The following is a 15218-nucleotide window of genomic DNA, read 5'->3' on the forward strand; positions in this document are numbered from 1 at the left end:
ATTTCCATGGGACATGTTTCTCCCAAGGAGTATGTCCAATATGAAGGGTTGTGGCTCTTCAAATTGTATTCATTGAGTGCATATATATAAAGGTATTATGGTGCTCACAAATATACAATTACAATTAATCTTATTTTCAAAAACTAGAGTAAGAGTTAGGGAATTCCTCAATTTTGCTAATTAAAGGAAATTCAAAACTTCGTTGTATCCCGGGAGGACCTTTGTCTTAACTCTCTAGCAACTTTGTGTAGGGGCAAATAGTTCTCTTTGGAAAGCGTCATTTGTGCCTCGAAGTCTACTGTTTATTTCCATAAAAGTCTCAAGTTCTATCGTCTCCACTCAAATATCCAACATAAACTCCGTTATCTCCCTAACGACAGTCCTACGTGGCAGTCCAAAGGGGTTTTAAATGTCAACTTGGATGTCCAGTTGCTGGATGAAAATAGGTTTTTAATTAAATCAATTTATTTTGGACTGCCACATAAGACATCCAAGTTGGCATTTAAAACATATTTGGACTGTCACGTAAGACTGCTATTAGGAAGGTAACGGAGTTTAATGGTAGAGTGACCACTTCGTAACAAAATAATAACGTAAGTGACTAAAATGTAACATTTCAAACATAAGTGGCTAAAATGTAATCTGAGACGAACAAAAGTGACTATTTTTGTAAGTTTAGCCTTATTATAAAATTTGTTGTCTTTAAAAATTATATTTTTTCAATTTTTTTTCAATTTAATTGATGTCTAATTAACTTGTAACACTAACTCAATTAGAGACTTTATAAGTAGTATACATTAAGGGAAAAGTTTACCATAACATGGGCTTAGGCTAAAGGATAAAAAATCCTTAGTATAGAAAAGAATTAATCAAGCTCTTATGAAAAGATGCACTCAATTGAGCACATAATGATAAAAATCAATTGGCCCCTTTCGTTAACGAAACAATCATTGATCAGTTTCACCATTAATAGTTGTTGATGAGGCAGACGTAAACCATGAGAAGTTGACATGTGACATGCCACTTGGATAAGTATGCTAATATGTTATGCCATGTACATAAAATAATTTAAAATTAAAAGTCTAAAATATTATTCAGAAGTTAATAAAAATATACACTCATAATAAATTTGGACAAATGGATATCGAAATTATCTTAATCTAAACACATATTTATCCAATTTCATACAGATAGATGCAAAAATGTAAAATTTATGATTTTTTTTTTGAAAAGATTACCATTTAAGATTAAATAAATGGGCCTAAAAAAACAAAGCACAAGTCCAAAGACAATATCCAGGAGAAAACCCAACAAACACGCCAACAGTAAAAATTAAAGCATGAAACAACAAAAAGCATGAAAAACAAGAGAGTAAAAATAGAAATCAAGAAACTTCATTTTAGGCCCTTTTGGACACCACAAAACCTAAATGGCAGCAAAACCTTCCTTCGATTCTGGCGAACTAAAAAACAAAATGGAAGGGGTTTGAGGTTGCCTTACTTTAGATCAGAAATGTCCCCAAATCCACGAGCAGAACAGAGAATCAGATGACTACGATGGTTGTTAAAATCAGCGGTCAAAATCTGCCAACTCCTTTGCTTTCCTCGGTGCATCTTTGACCCAGAAATAGTCATCAAGCCTCCTCATTCCTTCCTCCATCAAAGCATGTGCAATAGAGTTACCTTGGCACACGGTGTACTCGAATCGACAACAGAAGAAATTTTTCCCCATACCTTTACATCCTAGGTAATTGGTCTCATCTCTGAACAGTCCTCGTCTAGAGATGTAATGTTTTTTATTGTGAGCTTTGAACCACTTTCAAAAAGTACATGCATGAAACCTATTTCTGAGGTGAACTGAACTTCATGGAACATTGCGGTCACTTTTGCCATTGCAGTTGTTGTGGTAAGGTCATGTACTCGAAACCCATAACCCAGTATGTGCCTCTCTTTGTTTCTTATAACAAACCCTGAGGTTGTCACCTATTTTGCAGCAGAGAAACCAACGTCTATGTTCACTTTAACCCAATTCGGTGGAAGGGATTCCAGCGAATCATCTCCCTTGGTCTAGGGTGTTGCAAATTTGCCGATAAATCCCGATATTCACTTCCATAACCTCTGATGAAGGTAATAACCTCTTTCACAGACAACACTTTTTTATCATGTAGCAATTTGTTTCAGGCAAACCAAAGGGCTCAGATTGTAATAGCAGTTTCCTCATCCTTATCACTTACTATATTATCAAACATCCAAGATAATCACTCTATAAAACTTGACTCTGCAATTAAAATTGGCCACTGATAATTAAGCTTCGACCACACTTGTTTTGCAAACATATAGTCACGAGCAACATGAACATTTAACTCACTATAGTCACGACAACGCAAGCAACAATTCTCCATCATAATTCATCGAAAATGTAAATTCTGGAATGTAGGAATGTAATTTCAAACAAATTTCCAAACTAAAATTTTTATTTTTGCTAGGCAGTTAAAGCTCCAAATCTGATTGTATAAGTCACTCTCCATGGCGATTGTGTTTGAATGCTCCATAAGTGCTTTATACCTACTCTCAATAGAATATATACCAGATTTTTCCTTAAACCAAACTAACTTATTAAATTGACTAGTTAGTGGAATAGGAATGCTTACAATTTTCTTTGCTTCTTTATAAGAGAAAATACTAACGATTAGAGCATGATTCCAACTGCTTGAACAAGGTAACCTTAAGTCACTAACCCAATTCGGACATGATATTGGGCTAGTAGTGATCCTCACCCGATTATGCCCCGATAGCCAATATTCCTTCCAAATTGAGACGGATTGTCTTGATCCAACCCTTCATCGAAGCCCAGATTCCAGCAGAGAATTAGAACTCCAAATACTTTGCCAAATGAGAGATGGGTTTGAACCTTCATCAAATTTGAGTCATGATAGTACTTAGCACGAATGATCATTGCCATTAGAGAAGTAAGATTCTCCATTAATCTCCACCCTTGCTTGGCTAAAAGTACAATGTTGAATTTTGATAAGTCTCGAAAACCATACCCCCATCTAGTTTTGAAACACATAAGGATTTCCAAAAGCATCAATGCAATCCACTCTTTTCGGCTTTTTTCTGCCACCAGAACCTTGTGATCCCAGCTTCCGATTTCTTGCATAATAAGCTTAGTAAAAGAAAACACAACATCGTATACAACGGGATTGCTTGGATAATTGCTTTGATAATGACTTCTCTACCCCCTATAGAAAGCATTCTCGCACTCCAACTAGCCACCCTTTTGCTCATTCTCTCCTTAATATTTTTAAACAACAACTTTTTGTTCCTGCCCACAATCGAAGGCAGTCTAAGGTATCTCTCAAGATTATTACTTGAATTGAATCCCAATATTTGACAAAACATTCTCATTGATTTCTTGACACACATTTAAACTGAAAAAGATCCCGATTTATCGAAATTTATTAACTGCCCCAAACTATTGGCATATATCTTCAATATATCTTTAAGAACCTTAGCCTCATCCATCGTAGCCTCTCTGAAAATTAGACTATCATCCACGAAAAGTAAATGAGTGATGAGTGGGGCATGTTTATTCACATGAACTCCCTTGAGTGCACCCCTTTTAGAAGCCAAACGTAACAAAGCCGATAAACCCTCACTACATATGAGAAATAAGTAGGGACTAAGTGAATTACCCTATCTAAGCTCACGAGTTAGAAAGAACCTTTCTTTTATCTGCTCATTCAGAACCATGAAATCTGAGACTGGTTCAATACATTTCATTATTTTCTAAACCCATTCTTCTAAGCATAATCTTAAGAAAGGTCATTCCACCCTGTCATATATTTTGCTCATGTCAAGTTTCAAAGCAAAAGAACCCAATTTCCCTAGTCTTCTCTTAGACATCGAATGAAGAATTTCATATGCGGCCAAGATGTTATCAAATGAGTTTTTCAGGTACAAAAACACTTTGCGCTTCATTGATACAAAAATATAGTACCGACTGAAATCTGTTTACTAACATTTTTGTAACGATTTTGTACAAAATATTACAAGGCTAATAGGTCAAAATTGAGACATAGGCTAGGATTATTGACCTTTGGAATAAGGATGATTCGTGTCTGATTTAATTTTGAGATATTATGATCTCCATTTAACACCTGAATACAATAACTTGCAACCTCCTTACCCACAATGTGCCAGGATCTTTAACAAAATACCACACCCAAATCACACTTTCCCGATGCCTTCAATGGACTTATATTTTTAAGGGCCATACACACTGCTTTATATGAAAATGCCTTTGTGAGATCAACATTCATTGACGCTGTAATGCAAGTTTCAACTCCCTCAAGATTGGCATCTGTATGAGCAATTCCATTTGATGAAAATGGAGAATCAAAGTAACTGGTAGCATGTGACAGAAGACCCTCTTTACTATCATAAACATTTCCGTTAGAGTCTATCAATTTTTTCACTGTGTTTCTTCTTCTTCTCTCGGACGCTGCTTTGTGGAAAAAGTTCGTGTTTCGGTCATCATTCTTCAACCAGTTTGCTCTAGCTCTTTGTTCTCAATACAGTTCTTCTTTATCGGCCTCCATACTAGGAGCTAGTTTTGTATCAACAATGTCCCCCAGAACTTCATTAGTTGGAGTTAAATCATTTAGCCTTTGGAGCTGTTTTTCAAGGTCTTTTTTTGAAAGTGATTTTTTAATGTAACTTTTATGAACCACTTATCAAGGCCCTCCCGAACCTTACAAAGCCTCGTTGGAATAGAGCCCAAGCTAGTGGCCTACAAATTCTTAACCTATATTTCACATGTGTCCTCCAAGAGCCAGACTGCCTCGAAGCAAAAATAATGCACTCTTGTAGTCATACTTTCCAACTTCAAATTTAGGAGCAAAGGACAATGATCCGAGAAAAAGTATGACAGATGATACACTTTGTAGTTTGGAAACAAAGTCCACCATTCGTCATTAGCAGTCCCCTGATCTAACCGCTCGCGAATGTTAATAGCATTGGTTTGACCCTTCTCCCAAGTAAATCACTGTCTTGAATAACCAATTTTTTATAACAAATTGTTACTCTTAAACGATTACTATTAACAACATAAATCGAATAAATTCTGTTGAACGGCAGGAAATAAAATCCTGAAATAGAATTGAGGAAATCGAACAAATCCTGTTGAACGACAGGAATAAAAATCCTGAAATAGGAGTGTTCAATAGAGATTCTATTTGAAACAAAAATAAAAAAAAAATCTTGTTAAATGACAGGAAAAAAATCCAAAAATAGGAGTGTTCAATTAATTCTTTGTTTGAAAGAGAAGTCAAACAAATCCTGTTAAACAGCAGGAATGGAATCCTGAAACAGGAGTGTTCAATTGATTTTCTGTTTGAAATAGAAATCAAACAAATCCTGTTAAACTGCAGGAGTAAAATCCTGAAACAGGAATGTTTAATTGATTTTCTGTTTGAAACAGAAATCAAACAATCTCTCGTTGGAGTCCTGTTTGTCTCGGATTAGAAAGATTTGAATGAGTCAGTCTTAAGATTGTTGCACAAGTGTTAGTAAAATAATAGTAATATAAAACTTTTTATATCAATCACAAGGTCAAACAAGAGCAATATTAATACATATATATAACTGGAAAAACAAAAAAAAATTAAATTCAAATACTATACTCGTGGTTGAGGCCTGTTTAGATAGTCTCCTTAAGATAGATTAGGCCGCTCCTCTGGGTGCTGGAGAAACGTCGGTCAGTTGTCTCTTAGGATACAACAACAAGATGAACACAACAATAGCACGGCTGCAATGATCAACGAACAATGGGCTTGCTTTTGTCTATCACCGGAAAACAGATTGAATAATATGCAGGGAATGATATCATGAAAAAGTTGGAAAATATTTCAGTGTGTATCTTCTCTGTCAGATTATTTGGCTTTTAAAATAAATTCAAAGGGAGAATTTTTTTGAAATATTTGACTAATTGAGCCAAAACATGTCCGTGAATCAAGGAGAATTTAAACCTTAAATAAAGGCATTAACTCCTTTTGATTCCAAAAAAAAGATAAGCTCTGTTGAGAAAAATTAAGGATACATATTGGGATAAAATATCCGTAGACCCAGAAAGCCCGACCAGTCCGGACATTTTGCATCGTCCACATGTGCGGGTGCACCTTCAACCCCGATGGGTTTGGATTTGCACTCCCCTCTCTATAACGTAATTTGGTCTTTAGTTATTGATCGTGTTCTAAACTTGTTGCAGAACTACTAAATTATCTTATTTCAAAAATAATTCGATGCCCACCCAATTTCTAAATTTGATCTAAATCATCTAGTATCATAAGTATTGCAAAAACCAATGTTTCGTGCAAAACCCCATAACCATCTATCAGTTGAATCTATAATCATCCTTCTTGAATTTGACATCTCCATTTCCTTTTTAAAAGTATCATTAATATTAATCTTCCATACCTCAAAAAGAGGAGGCGATCGCAAGGAAAGTTTTGAAAAATATAAGGCAAATATAGCTTTCGTGTGAAAGCGTACACATCTATCGAAGAAGCTCTTAGGCTGTGTTCTTTGTTGCTTAAGAGATGAGCTTTTATATGGAAAAATGATTTTCTCTGAAAAGTAATGAAGAACGGTCTTCATTTGGTAGCAAATTTCTAACTTATTTGAAGTGCTTTTGGGCAGATGAAAAAGCAGAAATTTTTAGCTTTTTCAGCCAAAAGTGCTTTTGGGCTGGTCTTTTACTTTTTTAGCCTTACACACAACGCTGGTTCTTTGGTCTCATCTCTTCTCTCATCGCTAGTTCTTTGTTCCTCTGCTGGTGTTGGTTCTTTGTTCCTCTACTGGTGCTAGTTCTTTGTTCCTCTGCTGGTTATTTGTTCCTCTTCTCCATTGAAGAAGTCTTTGGTTCTTTGTTCCTCTTCTCCACCACCGGTGAGTTTATCTTTTTTTCGTCTGGGTAACTTTATTTTTTTTTCAGATTTCTTTTATTGCTGGTGATGTCTTGGAAAATTAGTACACCAAATTATCCGTTGATTTGCTTCCTTGATCTCTAGGTTTAATTCATAGGATAAGTGAAGAAATGTATATACGACACAAACTAGATTTTCTTTTGGTTTTGGTGTTCAAGTTCTAAAGGTCTGAAAATGGAGACATTTAAACTTAAAACTTATTAATGATGGCTATTGAAGCTTGAAGATGAGCTGTTAATGAGGGGAAATTGACAGGGTAGACAACATAAGAATTTTCCATCCAAATTAAGCAATGAAACCATCTATATAAGGACTCAAGACAAATATTTGACAACATTGTTCCATTACAGTATTCATCAAACTTGATATACTAAACAAGAATAGTGAAAATTAATGTGAAGGCTGGTCCTGATTTTATCTCAAAATCTCATCTTTTTCCATGATTTGAAAAGCTACAGATGATTTAATTTATTGGGACAACTTCAAATTCAGTAACAACACAAATTTAAAGATAACACCAAAGAAAGTAATAGAAAATATTAATAGTAATTCAATATTTAAATTAGATATTTACTAGATTTCTAGGTTAAACAAGTACAATTCAGTTTCAATGAAAAATGAAATATATGAGGGAATAGCAACCTTGAAACACACTATTCTTCATCCATGAACAAAGAAAAATACCAACAGATCACCTTTAAGAAGCCGGAATTGATCTACCGACTTCTTCAAAGTAAATATGGAAACAGAAACTTCCTTAGCATCCTTAGCTGGTGTCACATGATCTGCAGCTCTAAACTTCTTCACCACAGTAACTCGATCCTTAAAATCCAACTTCTTTGAAGAAGTAAATATGGAAGCATAAACTTCTTTTGTTGCATTAGCCGGTGCCACATCCGTAGCTCGAAACTTCTTCACCCCACCATTATTTAATTTCTTCCCATTCTCAAGCTTTTCATTCCCTTCCAACTTACCACAATCTTTTTTCCTATCCACAACATCAATTCCCCTCTTCTTCTTCTCCTTCACTATTTTCGATTTCTCTTCCTCCATCCTCTCCCTCAAGGCTGCATATATGTAGGGACTATTTATCTGGTTTTGATCCTGACATGCCCATTGTTTTGCAATACAATCAATTAATGTAGGGAACTGGTTTATGCTGCTGTTGATTTTGTTTCAATTAAAAGTTGAGGGCCACGTTAATTAATGGTGGGAGGGTGTATCAAAATGGAGTCACCCATAATATGTTTCAAAATTTTCTTAATACCAATTATGAACATATTGAAATACAAAGGCACAAGTATAAATAGGAGGGGAAAATTGTGGGTTTTTAACTTTATAATATTGTTTACCCACGGAAATAAAAGAGAAAAAAAAGTAATAAAGTTTTTTAGTATGGAAAATGGCATGAATTTGTATGGTCTTGGTGGAAGATATTTAACCAGATTCCACATTTAACCATATTTCATATGGATCAATCTACTTTTATAATATTTGTATTAAAGAGATACTGAAAGGCAATAAGCCTGGTACTCATTTCACAAAAGATGGATGGTTGAAAATAATGACCAGCTTTGAGAAAGAAACCGGCAAGGGTTTTTCACAAAGATAACTTAAAAATAGGTGGGATGCCCTAAAAAAAGAATGGAAAGCTTGGAAGAAACTTAAATGCGAAGATACTGGTCTAGGATGGAATCCTATAAAAAGAACCGTTGATGCATCGGATGATTGGTGGGAGAGTAGGCTCCAGGTACATTAATAATTCTGAATATTTTTTAATTTTTTCCTTATTTATGACATTATTGATAATTATTGTTATTAAATTATCATTTTATATGTAGGTTATGCCTGAAGCTAAAAAATTTTGAACATCGGGCATTGATCCTGAATTCGAAAGGAAGTTGGACCAAATGTTCATGGGAATAGTTGCAATAGGTGATAAAGCATGGACACCTTCTTCTGGTACACTCCGTAGTGATTTTTTTGAGGATGTTAACAACGAAATACCTGAAGAGAATGAAGAAGAAAATATGAGAAATGATGTTCCCATTTTAAATGATGTTCACATTTCAAATGATGTTCACATTTCAAATGATGTTCAAATTGATGGAAACGGTCAAAAAAGAAAAAACCCTGAGATATCAAGTTCACATTTTAAAACTAGAAGAAAGAAATCCTCAAAGCAAATTGGAGGGGCTGCAAGATTGTCTAGTCAAATAGAAAAATTATGCAATGCAGCTGACAATATGAGTCAAGCCACATCTAGTTTGACTCCTGTTATGGATCCATATGGTATTCCACAAGCAGTCAAAATGCTTGACAACATGTCGGAAGAAGTTTCAGAAGCTAGTCCCCTATACTTTTTCGCACTTAAATTACTGCTCAATAAGGACAAGCGAATTATGTTTTTATCAATTAATCCCAAGATTAGAGCTTTGTGGCTTAAGACAGAAATGGAGGATATTTGAAAATTTTCTGATTTTCTAGGGTTCAAAGATATCTATTATGTGACGAAACAACAATGCTAAACTAGTTTTATCAATAGTTATTTATGTTTGGTTTTTGGATATTGATTTTATGTTCTACTTATTTATGTGTAATCTAGTTTTTTTTAATAGTTGTTTATGTTTGGTCTTTAGATATTGAATTTATGTTCTACTTATTTTTACTAAATTAGTTTTATCAATAGTTATTTATATATGATTTTGGATATAAAATTTATTCACAGGTGATGAGCATAGTTGAGGATTACAGCGGTGATGAAAGTGATGATGAGAGGGAAAAGAAAGAGATTTTACAACGCATGGAATGTTTTAACCAATTATTTGTTGTTGCATCTTCTTCTGTGCAATTATATTACGAGAAGTATATATTGAGGCAACCATGCATGGATTCAAAATAGTCAGGTGAGACATGGATCCGAGAGATCCTTGACGGTCACGAATCACGTTGTATGATTAATTTTAGGATGTCTAAAATGGTATTCACAAGTTTGTTGAGAGTTTTGGAGACAAGATACAACTTGCAAACTTCAAGAAACATATCTTCTAGTGAAATGTTGGGAATTTTTTTATACATCTTGGGCACCGGAGCAAAAGTTTCCCAATGTCAAGAAAGATTTCAAAGGTCTGGATCAACAATAAGTCGACACTTTGCAATTGTGCTTGAGAAAGTTTCAAGGATGGCCACTGATCTAATTGCACCCGAAGATCTTTTTTTAGCTCAATACCCGAACAAATACGTAAAGATTCTAGATATATGCCGCATTTTAAGGTTAAAATTTAATTTTATATTATTATATTTTGATATATTTGGTCGACTAAAAATATGCACGAGAGTAATATGATTATTTGTTCAGGATTGCATAGGTGCAATTGATGGTACTCACATTGCGGCTATTCTTCCACCAAATGAACAAATTCCCTATATTGGAAGAAAAGGTATCCCGACTCAAAATGTTATGGCAGTATGTGATTTTAATATGTGTTTCACATTTGTCATGGCTAGATGGGAAGGATCGGCAGATGACACTAGAATATTTCTTGATGCAATTCGAGATCCAAAATACAAATTTCTGCACCCACCAAATGGTTAGATATTTTATTTATAAGTGATTTTTTAAATAATAAAGTATACGTTCTTTAATTGATAATTTTTATAAAAAAAAATTCTTGAATTAATTGTTTGTTATATTATGACTTGTAGGAAAATATTATCTTGTTGATTCTGGAAATCCTCAAATGAAAGGTTATCTTGGACCATATAGAGGTCAACGATATCATTTACCTGACTTTCGTAGAGGTAGATTGATATCTGGTAAAGAGATATTCAATCATTCACATTCATCATTACGTAGTGTAATTGAACAAACTTTTGGTGTTTTGAAAAACAGATGGGCCATTTTAAGAGATATGCCAAGTTATAGTTTTGAAAAGCAAACGATGATCGTTGTTGCTACAATGACGATACACAATTTTATTTGAAAATATGCCGGTCGAAATGATGCAGATTTTATGGAATACGAAGATATTAACTGGACATATGAGAATATTATTGATTTAGAAAATGCGCATGGTCGAGAAAGTGATGACGACGACGACGACGATGATAGTGATGATGACGGTGAATCAAACAATTTAAGTGGTTTTGAAATGGAATTAACAAGAGATGCTATAGCTTTTAGTTTAATGAATTCACTTTAAATTGTAAATGCTATTGTAAAATTTTTAGTATTTATATTTGGTATATAAATATTATCCCTTTTTAAAACTTTAATCCAAATATATGTAATATTTTAATTTGTTAGGTTTATGTTTTCTATGTTATGTTAATATCTAATATGAGTTATATATTCAAATACATTTTAAAATAAAATAAGACAAATGTGTTAAAAGCATTAATTAAAAATAAAAAAATAATTTTTATAATAATACAATTGTGTCAATATCTAATTACAAATATTTAATTATTATATTTAAATATTTAAATATAATTTATATATTCTAATTAAATTTAATAAATAATTAATATTAATTACTTAGAAATATTTAAAATTGATATTATATATTAAAATATTAACAATAAGTTATAATAAATTATTTTTTATATTTTTGCTAAAATATCATAATATTAAACAATTTAAACATTATTTAAATACATATTTGTTACTTTATAATATCATGTCTAAAATAGACATTTTATTCTTCAAAAGCACTTTTTGACAGGAATACCAAACACTCAAAATTTTTAAAAGCACTTCTCAAAAGTATTTTTCCACAACACTTTTCAAAAGAACTGGATAATGCTTATAAAAATAAAGTTGTTTCTTCTTTTCCAAAAGTTACAACTAATGACACCAAAAAGAAGGTCCCAATCCATTAATTCAATAACAAAATAACTATGTTTTAATGTAGAATTTATACTTTTATTTTGAAGACAAAACATTAATATACGGAAGTTATCAATTTTCTTATTAGTCTATTCTTTTAGGTAAAACATGAAATTAAATTTTGAGATAATGAAAAAGAGGATAACCTATATAACGATTGGTTTCGTGCATCACTAATGTTGAAAGATTTGTTGCAAACTTTTGATTGATTAATATTTATTATAAAAAAAATCTAACTATGATAGAAGTAAAAAGTAATTATTATCGATCTCTAGTTTTTTCTTAAAATTCCCAATGAAGAAAGTGGCATTACTGCAATAGTTACTTCCATTTTGTTCCAATACAAGAGTAGTTGTAGTGATTTAATTGTAATCTACCTATGCATTAATTTTCATTTATGATTTTTATTTAAAAAAACTTGGTGATCATGGGTTGGATCTAAACAAAAATTAAGGCTTGACCCGGCTCGAAAAATGGGCCTAAAATTTTATCCAAATTTAGCCTAGTCTGCTCATATTAATTTTTTTATATTATATTATTTTTACATAACTTTTAAATATATATAATACATCAAAAATACTAAAAATATTAAAATAAATATTTCCGACCAAATTGAAAATAAATTTTAAAAAATATGTATACTTAAATAATACTAAGATAGATGCAACTTAATAACAAAATGTCTCTAAAATAATAATAAAATTAACAACAAAACAAAACAAGTGTTATACAATATCCAAACAATGACAACAAAATAGTAACAATATAATAGTGAAATGATAGTAAAATAAGTAGAAAATAACAAGAACATATCATTAAAATAACAAAAAAAATAACTGATTTTTTTTTACATTTAGTGAATTTGGGTTGGATCGAGCAGGGCTCGGGACAAAAATATCTTGCCTGAGCCCCTACCCTTTTTTAAAACGGACCATTTTTTTATTCAAACTCATTTTTTAAACTTATATTTTTATTTAAACTTTTCCACTTTTCGAGGGATTCTTCGAATTGTCCGAATGAACCAACCATGAGCAAATCTAGTCCACATACCTAATACACATTACACACATTCCCAATTTTTCTTTGTTTTTTTCCTGTTAAAGAAGATAAAAGAAACTACTTTGACATTTACTTCGTTCTAGAACTCCATGACCGAGGACTCTGTTGACCGACCCCATCACCTCTTCCCAAAGCTCCTTTCCTTTCAGTTTCACCTTGCCTTGTCCATGTGGTTCACTTCCTTTGAAATAAAATGCCAAATCCCAAACCCAAACTCCAATAGAAAGCTAATCAAACCAGAGAACTCTAGTTCCTCACGCCTGTTCCTTTCTTTCTTTCTTTCTATAATATCCCCTATTTGACCCTTTTCTCCAACTCGATTTCCCTTGCGCCACTTCCTTTGTATTCAGTTTTCACTTCTTTCTATATATAAACCAAACACTGAGTACATCATCTTCCATCGCTGCCACTATGTCGTCAGGTATATGTTCACAAGGCTTGGTCTTAGCTACCGCTATGGTTGTTTCCAGCACTGTTATTTTCCTCACTTTTTCAAGGCAAAAAACCTTGTCTCCTCCTCCTAAACAAACCCTTCGTTCTTGCTTGCCTTCAGGTACACCTTGGGATAAGCTTCTTTTTCTTTTTCTATGTTTTTTGATGGATTGAATTAATGTTTTGTTGATTGTTGGTCATGTAGATGGAAAGAAAAGGGATAAAAAGAGGAAGAAAAAAGTACAGTTTGCTGAGAATGTTAAAGAAACAAGTGGCGATGGACAAGAATACAGAAAAGAACAACACAAGAAGTTAATTGCAGCAGCATCAACAAGAAGAAGAAAAATGGATGGGTTTTGCAGAAGTGAAATGCCGGCAAATAGGATAGCTTTGTACAATGGAATTCTCAGGGACCGTGTTCATGTTCATAAAATGGAGTGTTCATATTGATTATTTTGATTCCCTCTTCTCCTTAGCTTTTGCAGACCAAAAAGTGTAAAACTTTTTCTCTTTGTTTAGAATGTAAATAATATCACTCTGTCCTAATTACGAGTCTTAAATTTGGGCAAAATTTCTAATGAAAATGTCAGAATTCGTAACTAATTCCTAATTATTTCAGCATATCAAGTCTGGAATTTTGCTAATTCAACTAATAATATATATTTTCCAAGATTATTATATTAAACAAATTATTTTTAATTTAAATTCATAAATAATTTATTCTATATATAATTTAAATGCAGACACATGACTCTGAATATGGGGTTTTTTTGTTGTTGTAGTTATCTTTAAAGCTCTAAAGGCACTCTGCAAAATTTTACAAATATTGGCTCATTCCCATCCCTAATTAAGACTTATGTTTGTAGGAACAGGTAGATGCATAAGAAATGTTAATAAGTTTAAACAAATGTAATTAATAATTTATTTTTTAAACTTTCACTAAAATAATATATTAAATACAAAAACAATTAAAAGGCTTAATAAATCATATTGTATTCAAGTTTTACACTTTTTTTTAATATAGTGCTTAATTTTTTATCCAATTTGGTACATGTATTTGACAAAAATTTTGGTACTTAAAGATAACGATGTCAACTTTTTTAGTGTTTAGTCAGGTTTTAGGATTTATTTAGTGAAAGTTAATTGCTAATATTATTATATTTGAATTTTTTATGATTTAGTTATTAGGATAAATTTAGTGTTAATTATGAATTTATTTAATTTTACGTTTAATCTATCAAATATAATATGATGGATGTGATTTATTCGGGTTTTAAGATTGATTTGATGACAGTTAAGCACTAATATTACTAGGTAACCTGAATTAAATATTAAAAAGTTAACACTGTTACCTTTAAGTACTAAAATGTATATTTTTTTTTGTCAAATACAGGTATTACATTGGACAAAAAAATACAAATACTACATTAAAAAAAAATATCAAACTTAGATACTAAATTATGTATTAAGCCTAATTAAAATTTTAATCTTCAATCAAGAAAATGTAAATCCCACATTTTTTTTCCAACTGTTCTTATGAAAAGTTACACTGATATAATTTAGGCATAACAATTTATTTAATTTTTAAATTTATATTTTTTAATATGGTATAAAAATTAGAATAATAATTTATAAAATTAAAAGATCAAATAAATTATTATATTTATAATTTATTAAAGTAAATATAGTCGGAAATATTCATTGTCAACAATTATGAAAACAGTTAAAAAATTAATCCATTGTTATTTTTAAAATAATTGTATAAAAATCAATTAAGCATCATCATGCGATTTACCTAACCATAAAGGTCTGAAACAAATATTATTGTGAGTAAATTGGGTGACTTTTATTAGT

General features: G+C 31.9%; 2 protein-coding genes across 7 annotated transcripts; both read left to right on the forward strand.

Annotated features, from left to right (window-relative positions):
- Window positions 1-1247: 1247 nt before the first annotated feature.
- On the forward strand, window positions 1248-11251 carry LOC107914160 (putative nuclease HARBI1). 6 transcript variants are annotated; one of them, XR_005919625.1, is made up of 5 exons: window positions 1248-1905; window positions 1994-2126; window positions 9714-10258; window positions 10344-10575; window positions 10691-11251. XR_005919625.1 is itself a non-coding variant. In XM_041103052.1 (4 exons), exons 2-4 carry the CDS (start codon window positions 10244-10246, stop codon window positions 10966-10968), a joined length of 525 nt encoding a protein of 174 aa, XP_040958986.1. In that variant the 5' UTR covers window positions 1248-2126; window positions 9714-10243; the 3' UTR covers window positions 10969-11251. The 6 variants fall into 6 exon arrangements, 1 of the variants encoding a protein (XP_040958986.1); XR_005919627.1 differs by having other exon boundaries at window positions 1249-1746; XM_041103052.1 differs by having other exon boundaries at window positions 1248-2126.
- Window positions 11252-13013: 1762 nt separating this feature from the next.
- Window positions 13014-13967, forward strand: LOC107914566 (uncharacterized). The gene is made up of 2 exons (XM_016843506.2): window positions 13014-13485; window positions 13570-13967. Exons 1-2 carry the CDS (start codon window positions 13344-13346, stop codon window positions 13812-13814), a joined length of 387 nt encoding a protein of 128 aa, XP_016698995.1. The 5' UTR covers window positions 13014-13343; the 3' UTR covers window positions 13815-13967.
- Window positions 13968-15218: the final 1251 nt, after the last annotated feature.

The sequence above is a fragment of the Gossypium hirsutum genome, chromosome D10, assembly GCF_007990345.1.
Source record: "Gossypium hirsutum isolate 1008001.06 chromosome D10, Gossypium_hirsutum_v2.1, whole genome shotgun sequence".
Classification (NCBI taxonomy): domain Eukaryota; kingdom Viridiplantae; phylum Streptophyta; class Magnoliopsida; order Malvales; family Malvaceae; genus Gossypium; species Gossypium hirsutum.